At 31.2% G+C, this 12,759-nt stretch overlaps 1 protein-coding gene across 1 annotated transcript in view; it reads right to left on the bottom strand.

The window, feature by feature from the left end:
* LOC132744616 (uncharacterized) overlaps positions 1-12,759 on the bottom strand; it is a gene marked incomplete at its 3' end in the record, with an annotated part of 50,871 nt that overhangs the window by 21,270 nt on the left and 16,842 nt on the right. The window contains exons 10-21 of the mRNA XM_060733376.1: positions 12,190-12,350; positions 11,250-11,406; positions 10,540-10,700; positions 9,647-9,803; positions 8,955-9,115; positions 8,070-8,226; positions 6,274-6,434; positions 2,786-2,953; positions 1,987-2,143; positions 1,482-1,645; positions 705-872; positions 234-401 (exon numbers count right to left, since the gene is read on the bottom strand). Coding sequence (XP_060589359.1) covers positions 234-401; positions 705-872; positions 1,482-1,645; positions 1,987-2,143; positions 2,786-2,953; positions 6,274-6,434; positions 8,070-8,226; positions 8,955-9,115; positions 9,647-9,803; positions 10,540-10,700; positions 11,250-11,406; positions 12,190-12,350 — 1,940 coding nt within the window. The remainder of the gene's footprint in view (positions 1-233; positions 402-704; positions 873-1,481; positions 1,646-1,986; positions 2,144-2,785; positions 2,954-6,273; positions 6,435-8,069; positions 8,227-8,954; positions 9,116-9,646; positions 9,804-10,539; positions 10,701-11,249; positions 11,407-12,189; positions 12,351-12,759) is intronic.

Genomic DNA, 12,759 nt, shown 5'->3' with positions numbered 1-12,759 from the left:
AAAGAATTCCATCATTCCAAACACGGAGACATGAGATAAAACCCACTACCTTATTAAAATCATCAAAAAATGTGCTATTTCATTTTCTTAAATTGTTTTTTACAATCTGAAACAAAACTGTATTTGGCACAAATCTTAATTTTTGTTCATTTGCCAAAGCATAGCTGTATTTCAAATGTCATATCAAATGTAAAATAAAAATGATGAAGATAAAACATTCAATAGTATTATACCTTTGATGATGCACGAGGGGTTATCTGTCCATTCCTCATTAGGTTGACACATTATTACGGTTTTGCCTTGTATTTCATATCCTTTGTTACATGAAACCATGGCAACAGTTCCGTTTGTTGTAGATGTTGTGTTAGTAGATCCAAACAAAGGTGTTGGGTCGCCGCAGTCTTAAGGAAACATTAAGGAAACATGAATTTAGTTCCTTGTAAAATTGTGCATTTTCAGACAGTCTTAATGCTTGAACGATTTTAACTTATCATTAAGCGTTTTTTTTGTGACTTAGCTACGGCCTTGACATCTGTTCTATGGCCATATTATTTATTTCAAACCATCAAAACGCTTTTAGTAAATGATATTTCTCCTATATCAATTCGTTTCAAAGAATAATATCTAGATCATTTAACTTCTGTGGTATGTTACTGATAAAAACGACGATAATTCGATAGAAAGCTAATTATTTTGTGTCGTACCTATCAATTTGCAAGTTGGACTGCTGCTCCATGTCGCATTAAGTTCACAACGTATTACAGAATCACCAATCAAATTGTATCCGTCGTCACACGTGACCGTCACATCAGCAAGGTAATGTGTAGATGAGGAATTTATGCTTCCATTTGTAGGCTTTGGCGAGGGGCATTCTGGAAATTAAATCATTGTTTAAATGTTTCATTATATAATAATAAATGCAAGTATGCCATTATTTAATTAAAATTCCTGTAAGTCTTTTAAGGTAGCTAATTGCAATACATACACATGTTTTAAATTAATTCATTTCACATGAAAGTAAAAATGTTAATGTACACTTTTCCACAAAAAAGACACTATCAAATAAAGTAAAATGAGTATATTTGTACATACTCAAAAATGAACAAATGGCAAATTATTTTGAAAGTCAGTTAACAACATTATTCAATCTGACTTTTATTTGCCTTTGTCATATCAATGGATCAACTACATCAAAATCATGAAAACGGAAATAAATACAAGAATATGTAAGTAAGGCAAAAGCTCGGCATAATGAACTTAACAAAACATGTTTATAGTGTATACATAAATTTCTTACTGGGTTTGTTTCTTCTTGAAAGATCTACTTTTTTCCGAACCCTTATACTTGTCTAAAAATGGGAAATTGCTATGGAAAACGATACGTTTTGTGATGAATGTTGAAATAATTACTTGCATGCTCTTGGTAAAAATATGTTAAATTGTTTTCGTTTAAAATTTTTAATTGAAATTTTTAAATTTACCTGTGCAAACAACAGAAACGTCGTTGAAGTGATAGCAATTATCATAGGTGACGTAACTACAATTGTTGATATGTGTAGAATTATCTTCACATTGTAAATCATCAACAAATATTGGACCAGAACCTTCGCCAAAGTAGGCACCGTGGTAAAATGAGGCAGCAGGACTGGAAACAAATATTTGCTTATATTGATTTTTTTTCGTGAAGCTACTACAAATTTGATTCAAATGACAAAATAATGAAGAATTACATTTCGTTTGACTTTCAAGCTTCTACACCTATATGATGTTGTTTTAGTAAATTGTAAGCAGGAAGAGAAATAATAAAAGATATAATGATGAGTATTATATCTTTAAGATGATTTCAAGTTCATGTTTTTCTAAAAAGCATAGAAACGAATATAGATCATTCTCGAAGGCAATGTACTCAAGCATTGATTGAATCCTTTATAGATATTCAACTGTATGTATTTGATATTCAATAAAGAAAAGAATAGCGTTTCTTACGGGAAGCCAATCATTGTGCATATTGTGTCGGCTTCATTTTTACCGAAACCATGGTCACATACTGTTCCCCAGGTGTCCATAGATTTGATTTCCACCCTACCATTTGATGTTGAATTTCCCCCTGACAGTTTTATTTCAGTGATAACTAATGGATAGCCTGAAAAGAAAAACAAATTGAATGCAGATAATTAATTTATAATATATATAATATATATTGTAATATTTACATTATTCTGCCTCTCCAAAGCGAGATGTCATGTGAAACCACGCTTCGTTTAATCTTGTTCCCTGAAGCTTTTTGGTTTGGTAGTTTTATAAGACACAGTGAATCAGCTCAAAATGTATGACCTAATTTCCCATTTACCAAAGAATTATTTCTCGTGAATACAAATGCCATCTCGACTTCTTGTCATGTATTGCCATGTTTCTATTTTTTGTATGTATATATATTAAATGATTTGTCAATGGCTCTTTTAAGGGATTTAGTACTAATAAAGTTTGTCTCTTCTTCTTCTTCTTCTTCTTAATCTATAATATTAATTTCTAATTTAACATTATTCTTTGCTCTAAAAAATTCATTTCCCGTTTGTTCTGTTATAATACAAAAACATACTATAATCATCATAACCGCCATAATTTCGTTGTATTCATATTCCCTTTTAATCAATACATCATGAATGTTTACATTAAATTTTAAAGATATTTCATTATTTATCATTTCCATTACATTTACATTTGTTCGCTTTTACAGTAAATACATTTGTTTCCTTTTACATTGAATACATTTGCTCGTACGTACCATATTCTTGACATTCTCCTTCTGTTTTCCATGTCTGTGTAACATTGTCACAAGTCATCTTTAATATGCCTAAATATGTTTTATAGTAGGAGCAGTCAGCATACAAAGTTGAACCATTGTATGTAAAATATCCAGCATCCCAATGAGAGTTGTCTGGCTCCCCGCACTCTTAAATGAATAAAATATATATTAAATGTAAGCATCAAGTCTTCGTTAAGGTAATATACTTGTTCCGGCTCTTCATTTATAACAAAATAATACAAGAGGGCCATGATGGCTCTGAGTCGCTCACCAGAAACAACTGTTTTTCAGTGTTATTTTTCAAATGAACTTGCTGAAAGACCAGTCCAGCTCAACTTTTCCTTGCCCTTCTAGTTATTTAAATATTTTGCCCTAATATTTTGGAGGCTTTGTTGAAATATCTATGTTGCAAGTGTGTTCCCATGAGACTATATAGAATAAAATAATGCAGAATAAATGACCACTACAGCAGGGTTAATTTTGATGGAACATTTTTTCTTTATAACTTATGTGAATGAATACACAAAATGTTACATGCAAAATATGTAAGGTGTTTACAGTATGGGACAACAAACTCTTTATTTGAGGGCAAAATTCGTGCACAATCGGTAAAATTATAGAGCTTTGGTAACATCTATCTTTCGGAACGGAACTCGTAAAAATTACCGCTGCCACCAATATAGAACTGTCGCGATTGATTATAAAGGGATTGAAAATACAAACAAATCGACTTACCTTCCACGTCTGGATCGTAGCCAAGATAGGAATTGCCTACTTCTTCTAGTTATAAATTACACTTATATGGCGCCCAACTGTCAAGCCTAACACACTAGTTCCGGTTGGTCCAGAACCTTCCGTTAACTTCCGTCAACTCCCGTAACCAGTACCATACGGTACTACAAAACTCTAAAGTCAATCGCAAATACTCGGCCCTTTCCGTCAGTCTTCGGTTAAGGACCTCGAACATAAAAATATGAATACACAGAACGGATGCGGTATTTCGGTCTAACCTACCCTAAGAAACTAAACATGTAAACAAATAGTAATTTAATGCTTGGAGTTGTTGACAAGTTAATTTCCAATATATGTAGTAAAAGTCCACCTAAAATAAGTGAATTCATAGGGACAAAAGCAAACAATACATTATCTATATAATTATTATTATGGTTGGTAAAACCGAAAGTACAAAAAAACAACCTGTTGACATATAGTCGGATTTGTTTAAAATTGAAATCAGTGGGTATAGTTAAATTGCAAATTGTTGTCAGACATATTTTCAAGCACAATAATTACCGGAAAAGACATTAGATATCAAATATATACATTCGTTTTACATTATCTCTGTTTCGTTTTATGTTAGAACTACTTTCAATCCGTATTGTTTCCGATGTTATTATATTTAATAGCCGAGGTAGTTCCGAATGCTCTAAAATGTGTGCATCCCGATGTGAATGGATTGTCTTTGTTTTCAATTATACAAACGGTGCAAGTCATTTTATACTTTACGTCATACCGCAATGCAAGCCACTCTGTACGAAGAACTCGCTTCGGAGCATTAAAAATGGTTTGGATTTCTCAGTTGTTTCAGCATTCGCCGATTGATTTTGTTGGGAAACCTCATTTGGTATAGGCGCATGTCGTTTACGGTAGATTTTGTCTCCCCATCAACGTTCACATTGTCTTTATTGAAGAATGAAGTCAATCTTCGCTGCTTTTTTTCCGAAGCAGCCATTGTGAATTTAAACGGATAATGTCGTCACAATCTGAAATGTCTGATCGCTTTAAACGTGTAATAATCACTAAAGCGTCTAAGATAAATCATTTGACCGATCAGCTGATGAAATTCTTGCTATTTATAGAAAAAAGATATACTATGACGCTCGCAAAAATATGCGTCACGGAAAACGCACGGCTATAATATTATTGCGTCAAATACAAAAGTACTGCGTGAAAAATGCAGAAAACGTTTTCTAGAGAAAACGCTGCATGTAGTGATGTAATTAAGTGAATATGAATGAAACCAAATAAAGTCCTTATATATCCTGTATAATGTGCTCAAGTTATTTTCTCTTGCCAGAGGTCATGACCTCAAATAATTTCATCAGCAAAAATGAAAGACATTCCAACATGAGTTGTTTCCCTTTCATTAAACTATAATTTGAAGAAATGCCATGGTCTGGGGTATTTTAGTTTTAGTAGTCCTAAAAAGGGGCAAATCAAATAAATATGAGCAATTTTATAAAAGATTTCTATAAGAATGCTAATAACAAAGTTTGGTGATCATCCACCAATAAGTTCTGTAGAAAAAGCGGTCTAAAGGTTTATATTATTTTAAGCTCCCTTGACCCCCTAAAAGGGGCCTATCAAACTAATATGAGCAAATTTGATAAAAGACTACCTAAGAATGCTAGAGACAAAGTTTGGTGATCATCCATCAATTGGTTCTGTAGAAGAAGATGTCTAAAGGATTTTCTATTTTTAGTTCTAGAGAGCCATAAAAGAGGCCAATCAAATTAATATGAGCAAATTTGATAAAAGACTACCTAAGAATGCTACCGACAAAGTTTGGTGATCATCAACTTATTGGTTCTGTAGAAGAAGATGTCTTAAGGTTTTTCTATTTTCAGCTATTTTGACCCCTTTAAGGGGCAAATTAAAATCATATGAGCAAATTTAGGTGTGACTGTCTCAAGTATGCTACAGATGAAATTTGAAGTAAATCTGTCCAGCGGTTTCAGAGAAGAAGTTGGTTGTTAACGAATGACGACGGACGACGGACGCCGGAGCATCCCCCTTTGATACTAATAGCTCACCTTGAGCATACGGCTCTGTTGAGCTAAAGATGAGTTTTAACATTAAAATGTTACTCAGTCGCTGACTATATTTTATTTACAAACTTTTATTTACAGACCTAATCAGAAATAATTCTAAACGTTCATTAGCTGCATTGTTTGGAAAACTTCAAAATAATTACAAAAAGCTTTATGTTCATCAAAGCTGTTGATTGATTATTCTACCTTATTACCAACTAATGATTTTCTTGAAAATGAATTCCCTTAGATGAACTTATAAGTAATCTTTAACACCTTTTCGTAGCACTCTTTAAAAATAGTTTCCCAAATTGCAAACGTTTTAAATCATAATTATATTTCACAAAAACGCAATTTGTAGATGTACTTTATCAAAAAGAGAAAAAAAGAATCCCTAAAGAAAGTCAAAAAAGGAAAAAAAAATTAAAATTATGCAGACTCGGTTTGATTGAGCCTGTTCATGTACGGAACTGTAAAGTGAAAACTACCGTCCACGCCCCTAGCACCGCCTTGTGCAGAATTCAGCATTTAAACATGAAATGGTAACATTTTTTATATTTAGAAACATCTGCAAATGAGATAACAAGCAACAGAAACGATGTGCAATATCAATAAAGGATCAGACTTAATAAGAAACAGAAACCATAAATGACCTACCATTACATACTATAGAAACATCTCTGCTATGACTGCATTCATTAAGAAACAAATACTGGCAATCACTTAGAACAACATCATATCTGTTACAGAAAAGTTGATCAATATAAACCGGTCCACCTCCTTCTCCATACAATGCCCCGATAAAGAATCTCACCGCTCTAGTAATTTGAAAAAAGAAATACTTAAACTTAATTCTTGCTGCCTACAACAATTTCTATATTTAATTCTTGAGTACATTCAACAAAACAAAAGTATAAATGAACATTATTTGTACGAATTTATAATACTGCACGTTTGTAACGTCATTTTTCATTGGATAATCGTGACGTTTATATAGTTTTATATACACGGCTGCTATCGAATAATGAAGAAATCTTACTTTTTTGTCTAAAATTTATGCTTGCTGTATTATAAATTCGTTATAAAGATCGTTTACAGGTTATATGGCGTATATAAACGGCTTTTTGCAATATTACCCTCGACTAACGGCTCGGGTTATATTTACAAATAGCCGTTTATATAGGGCCATATAACCTGTCAACGAGCTTTATAACTAATATTATAATACTGCACGTTTGTAACGTCGCTATTCATTGGATAATCGTGACGTTTATATAGTTTTATATACACGACTGCTGTCGATTCATGAAGAAATCTTACTTTTTTCTCTAATAACGATGCTTGCTGTATTATTAATTCGTTATAAAGATTGTTGACAGGTTATATGGCCGTATATAAACGGCTTTTTGCAATATAACCCTCGCCTAGCGGCTCTGGTTATATTTACAAACAACCGTTTATATAGGGCCATATAACCTGTCAAAGATCTTTATAACTAATAATATAAAGGTTTCTTAACTATTAAAGGGATACTCAGGCAAATATATGACAAAATATTAAATTTACCATATTTACTTAACGTATGCTAAAATGAAGTTTAAAAAGTGATTAAAAGTCCCTGCATGTTTTTTGTCTGTATAAATACTTTATAATGTGAGTTTAAAACCTAAATAAGTCTACATATGTTGAACGAAATGACGACGCAGAAAGAACTAATGAGTAGTTTTAAAACAAGTCATTTGACAATTACAATCCCTAGAAGTTAACAAAACAAATATTGTAGATATTGTAAGATTAAAACAAGCCTAAGTCGCTCATTTGACAGGTTCTTTTACGTTTTTATAGTTCACGGTGATAACTATGGTGAAATCTAAATGCTGTAACTTGACCCGCGTGGGTCAGGTTAGGAAACCAACATTTTTTTCTTTATATGGAAACAAATTTTGTTTCAAGGACTGCTTAGTCTATTCATTTCGATGAAATTTATAGAATATTGGATAGAAAATTAAAATCTAAAATATGAAAATTTTGACTGTGTCTCCCTTTAAAGAACTACATGTATATTTGAAGTTCTAAAACGTTTTTGAATAACCATAGTTTTGATTATTCCAATATATTTTAATTGCGGCATATTTGTATCAGTTGTAAAGGGCAAACATTTACATGATAAATCACAATTATCTACTGATTGAGAAATAATTTCCAAAACAAACTGCTATAATTTTTATTTACAATTTGTTGTCATCTCTTTTAAATTTGAAATATTGAGGAAGATATTCCCAGGAAATATATATAATAGCAAATCTAGTATCAGCCGTAGAGGATGTTGACGAAATCCCATAGGTATGTACAAATTATATTGTGTTACAAATGTTATTTTACGCGAGTTTACATCAAAAATAATCACGATTTTCCATTTGTTTCCCCTTAAAAAACCGTGTTTAACAACTTACTTAAGTCCAAGCATATTACAAAACACCTCCGCATCTCTGTTATCAAAATTAGAATCGCAAATAGTTCCCCAAGTGTCGTTAACTTTGATTTCTGCCCTACCATCGTTACGTCCTGTTCCATTTGTTAATCGCACATCCGTTATATTCAGAATCGGACCTAATGATAAAATTCTTTTATATAGCAATACATGAATATGTTCATCAAAATATATACAACATAATTTTAAAAAAATAGACTAAGTAAATTTTTATGATTTACCCGATCGCTGAACGATCTATTTGATTCATTGTCATGCATAACGGCAGTATATTGCTGTCTTTAAAAAAATAAATTTTTATGATTATTAGCTTATGATTCATTGAGAGAAATATTGAAGATTTTACAATTTTTGGAACGTAAACCAGTTAATATTTAAATGTTTAACGTTTCCGAAATCGAGACAAGTATACAATTACCTTTACACCAATTAAGTATTTTCTTGAATCTGAATTCCTTAAGATGACCTTATAAGTTATCTTAAACACCTTTTCTAGCACTCTTAAATAAATACTCCTTAATTGCAAACATTTTAAATCATAATTATATTTCACAAAATAAGCAGTTTGTAGATGTACTTTATCAAGTAGTGAAAATAAGAATCCCTAAGGAAAAACTAAAACGGAGAAAATGCTGCAGGCTCGGTTTGATTAAGCCTGTTCATGTACGGCACTGTAAAATCAAGATCCCTAGCACCGCCTTGAGCAGAATTCAACATTTAAACATGAAATGGTAACATTTTGAATTTAGGAACATCCGTAGAAATGTGATATAAAGCAACAGAAACGATGTGCAATAACAATAAAGGATCAGACTTAATAAGAAACAGAAACAATAAAATGACCTACCATAACATACTATAGAGACATCTCTGCTATGACTGCATTCATTAAGAAACAAATACTGGCAATCACTTAGAACAGCATCATAATGGTTACAGAAAAGTTGATCAATATAAATCGGCCCACCTCCTTCTCCATACAATGCCCCGGTAAAGAAATTCCTCGCTCTAGTAATTTTAAAAAGAAATTCTTGCTGCCTTCAATTACAATTTCTATATTTCATTCTCGAGTACATTCGACAAAACAAAAGAATAAATGAACATTATTTGTACGAATATATAAAGGTTTCTTAACTATCAAAGAACTATATTTGAAGTTCTAAAACGTTTTAGAACAACCATAATTTTGATTATTCCAATGTATCTAAATTGCGGCATATTTGTATCATTTGTAAAGAGCAAACATTAAAATGATAAATCACAAATATCTACTGATCTAGAAATAATTTCCAAAACAAACTGGTATGATTCGTATTTACAATTTGTTGTCATCTCTCTAACATTTGAAATATTTGGGAAGATATTCCCAGGAAATATATATAATAGCAAATCTTGTATCAGCCTTAGAGGATGTTGACAAAATCCCATTAGTATGTACAAATTATATAGTGTTACAAATGTTATTTTACAAAAAGTTTCATCCAAAATAAACACGATTTTCCATTTCTTTCCCCTTAAAAACAGTGTTTAACAACTTACTTAAGTCCAAGCATATTACAAAACATCTCCGCATGTCTGTAATCAAAATTAGAATCGCAAATAGTTCCCCAAGTGTCGTTAACTTTGATTTCTGCCCTACCGCCGTAAAGCCCTGTTCCATTTGTTAATCGCACATCCGTTATATTCAGAATCGGACCTAATGATAAAATACTTTTATATTCCATACATGAATATGTTGATCAAAATATATACAACATAATTTTATTAAAATAGGCTTACTAAATCTTTATGTTTTACCCGATCGCTATACAATCTATTTGATTCTTTATCATGCATAATCGCAGTGTATAACTGTCTTTAAAAAAAAAAAATATTTTATGGTTATTAGCTTATGATTCATTGAGAGAAATATTGAAGATTTTACATTTTTTGGAACGTAAACCAGTTAATATTAAAATTTATAACGTTTACAGAATCGAGACAAGTATAAAATTACCTTTACACCAATTAAGTATTTTTTTGAATCTGAATTCCTCAAGATGAACTTATAAGTTATCTTAAACACCTTTTGTAGCACTCTTAAAATATAGACACCTCAATTGCAAACATTTTAAATCATAATTGTATTTCACAAAATAAGCAGTTTGTAGATGTACTTAATCAAGTAGTGAAAATAAGAATCCCTAAAGAAAAACTAAAACGGAGAAAATGAAAATGATGCAGGCTCGGTTTGATTAAGCCTGTTCATGTACGGTACTGTAAAGTCCACACCCCTAGCACCGCCTTGAGCAGAATTCAACATTTAAACATGAAATGGTAACATTTTGAATTTAGGAACATCCGTAGAAATGTGATATAAAGCAACAGAAACGATGTGCAATTACAATAAAGGATCAGACTTAATAAGAAACAGAAACAATAAAATGACCTACCATAACATACTATAGAGACATCTCTGCTATGGCTGCATTCATTAAGCAATAAATACTGGCAATCACTTAGAACAGCATCATAATGGTTACAGAAAAGTTGATCAATATAAATCGGCCCACCTCCTTCTCCATACAATGCCCCGGTAAAGAATTTCCTCGCTCTAGTAATTTTAAAAAGAAATACTTAAACTTAATTCTTGCTGCCTTTAATTACAATTTCTATATTTAATTATCGAGTACATTCGACAAAACAAAAGTATAAATGAACATTATTTGTACGAATATATACAAGTTTCCTAACTATTTAAGAACTATATTTGAAGTTCTAAAACGATTTTGAACAACCATAATTTTGATTATTCCAATATATTTAAATTGCGGCATATTTGTTTCATTTGTAAAGAGCAAACATTAAAATGATAAATCACAAATATCTACTGATCTAGAAATCATTTCCAAAACAAACTGGTATGATTCGTATTTACAAATTGTTGTCATTTCTCTAACATTTGAAATATTTTGGAAGATATTCCCAGGAAATATATAAAATAGCAAATCTTGTATCAGCCGAAGAGGATGTTGACGAAATCCCATACGTATGAACAAATTATATTGTGTTACAAATCTTATTTTTTACACGAGTTTACATCCAAAATAATCACAATTTTCCATTTGTTTCCCCTTAAAAAAAACAGTGTTTAACAACTTACTTAAGTCCAAGCATATTACAAAACACCTCCGCATCTCTGTTATCAAAATTAGAATCGCAAATAGTCCCCCAAGTGTCGTTTACTTTGATTTCTGCCCTACCGTCGTAAAGCCCTGTTCCATTTGTTAATCGCACATCCGTTATATTCAGAATCGGACCTAATGATAAAATTCTTTTACATACCAATACATGAATATGTTCATCAAAATATATACAACATAATTTTATTAAAATAGGTTTACTAAATCTTTCAATATTTCAATATCACATGCAAAACAAACAAATATCCTCTATATGTTTTACCCGATCGCTATACAATCTATTTGATTCATTGTCATGCATAATCGCAGTGTATAGCTGTCTTTAAAAAAAACAAAATATTTCTATGATTATTAGCTTATGATTCATTGAGAGAAATATTGAAGATTTTACATTGTTTTGGAACGTAAACCAGTTATAATTAAAATTGATAACGTTTACGGAATCGAGACAAGTATAAAATTACCTTTACACCTATTAAGTATTTTTTTGAATCTGAATTCCTCAAGATGAACGTATAAGTTCTCTTAAACACCTTTTGTTGCACTCTTAAAATATAGACTTCTCAATTGCAAACCTTTTAAATCATAATTATATTTCACAAAATAAGCAGTTTGTAGATGTACTTTATCAAGTAGTGAAAATAAGAATCCCTTAAGAAAAACTAAAATGGATAAAATGAAAATGCTGCAGGCTCGGTTTGATTAAGCCTGTTCATGTACGGTACTGTAAAGTCCAGATCCCTAGCACCGCATTGAGCAGAATTCAACATTTAAACATGAAATGGTAACATTTTGAATTTAGGAACATCCGTAGAAATGTGATATAAAGCAACAGAAACGATGTGCAATTACAATAAAGGATCAGACTTAATAAGAAACAGAAACAATAAAATGACCTACCATAACATACTATAGAGACATCTCTGCTATGGCTGCATTCATTAAACAATAAATACTGGCAATCACTTAGAACAGCATCATAATGGTTACAGAAAAGTTGATCAATATAAATCGGCCCACCTCCTTCTCCATACAATGCCCCGGTAAAGAATTCCCTCGCTCTAGTAATTTTAAAAGAAATACTTAAACTTAATTCTTGCTGCCTTCAATTACAATTTCTATATTTAATTCTCGAGTACATTCGACAAAACAAAAGTATAAATGAACATTATTTGTACGAATATATAAAGGTTTCTTAACTATTAAAGAACTATATTTGAAGTTCTAAAACGATTTTGAACAACCATAATTTTGATTATTGTAATATATTTAAATTGCTTTAAAGTGCGGCATATTTGTTTCATTTGTAAAGAGCAAACATTAAAATGTTAAATCACAAATATCTACTGATCTAGAAATCATTTCCAAAACAAACTGGTATAATTCGTATTTACAATTTGTTGTCATCTCTCTAACATTTGAAATATTTGGGAAGATATTCCCAGGAAATAAATATAAAAGCAAATTTTG

This window comes from Ruditapes philippinarum, unplaced genomic scaffold (genome assembly GCF_026571515.1).
Source record: "Ruditapes philippinarum isolate M1 unplaced genomic scaffold, ASM2657151v2 ctg1071_1_1_1_1, whole genome shotgun sequence".
Classification (NCBI taxonomy): domain Eukaryota; kingdom Metazoa; phylum Mollusca; class Bivalvia; order Venerida; family Veneridae; genus Ruditapes; species Ruditapes philippinarum.
The sequence above is the reverse complement of the archived record's forward strand: the minus strand, read 5'-3'. Positions and strand labels throughout refer to the sequence as shown.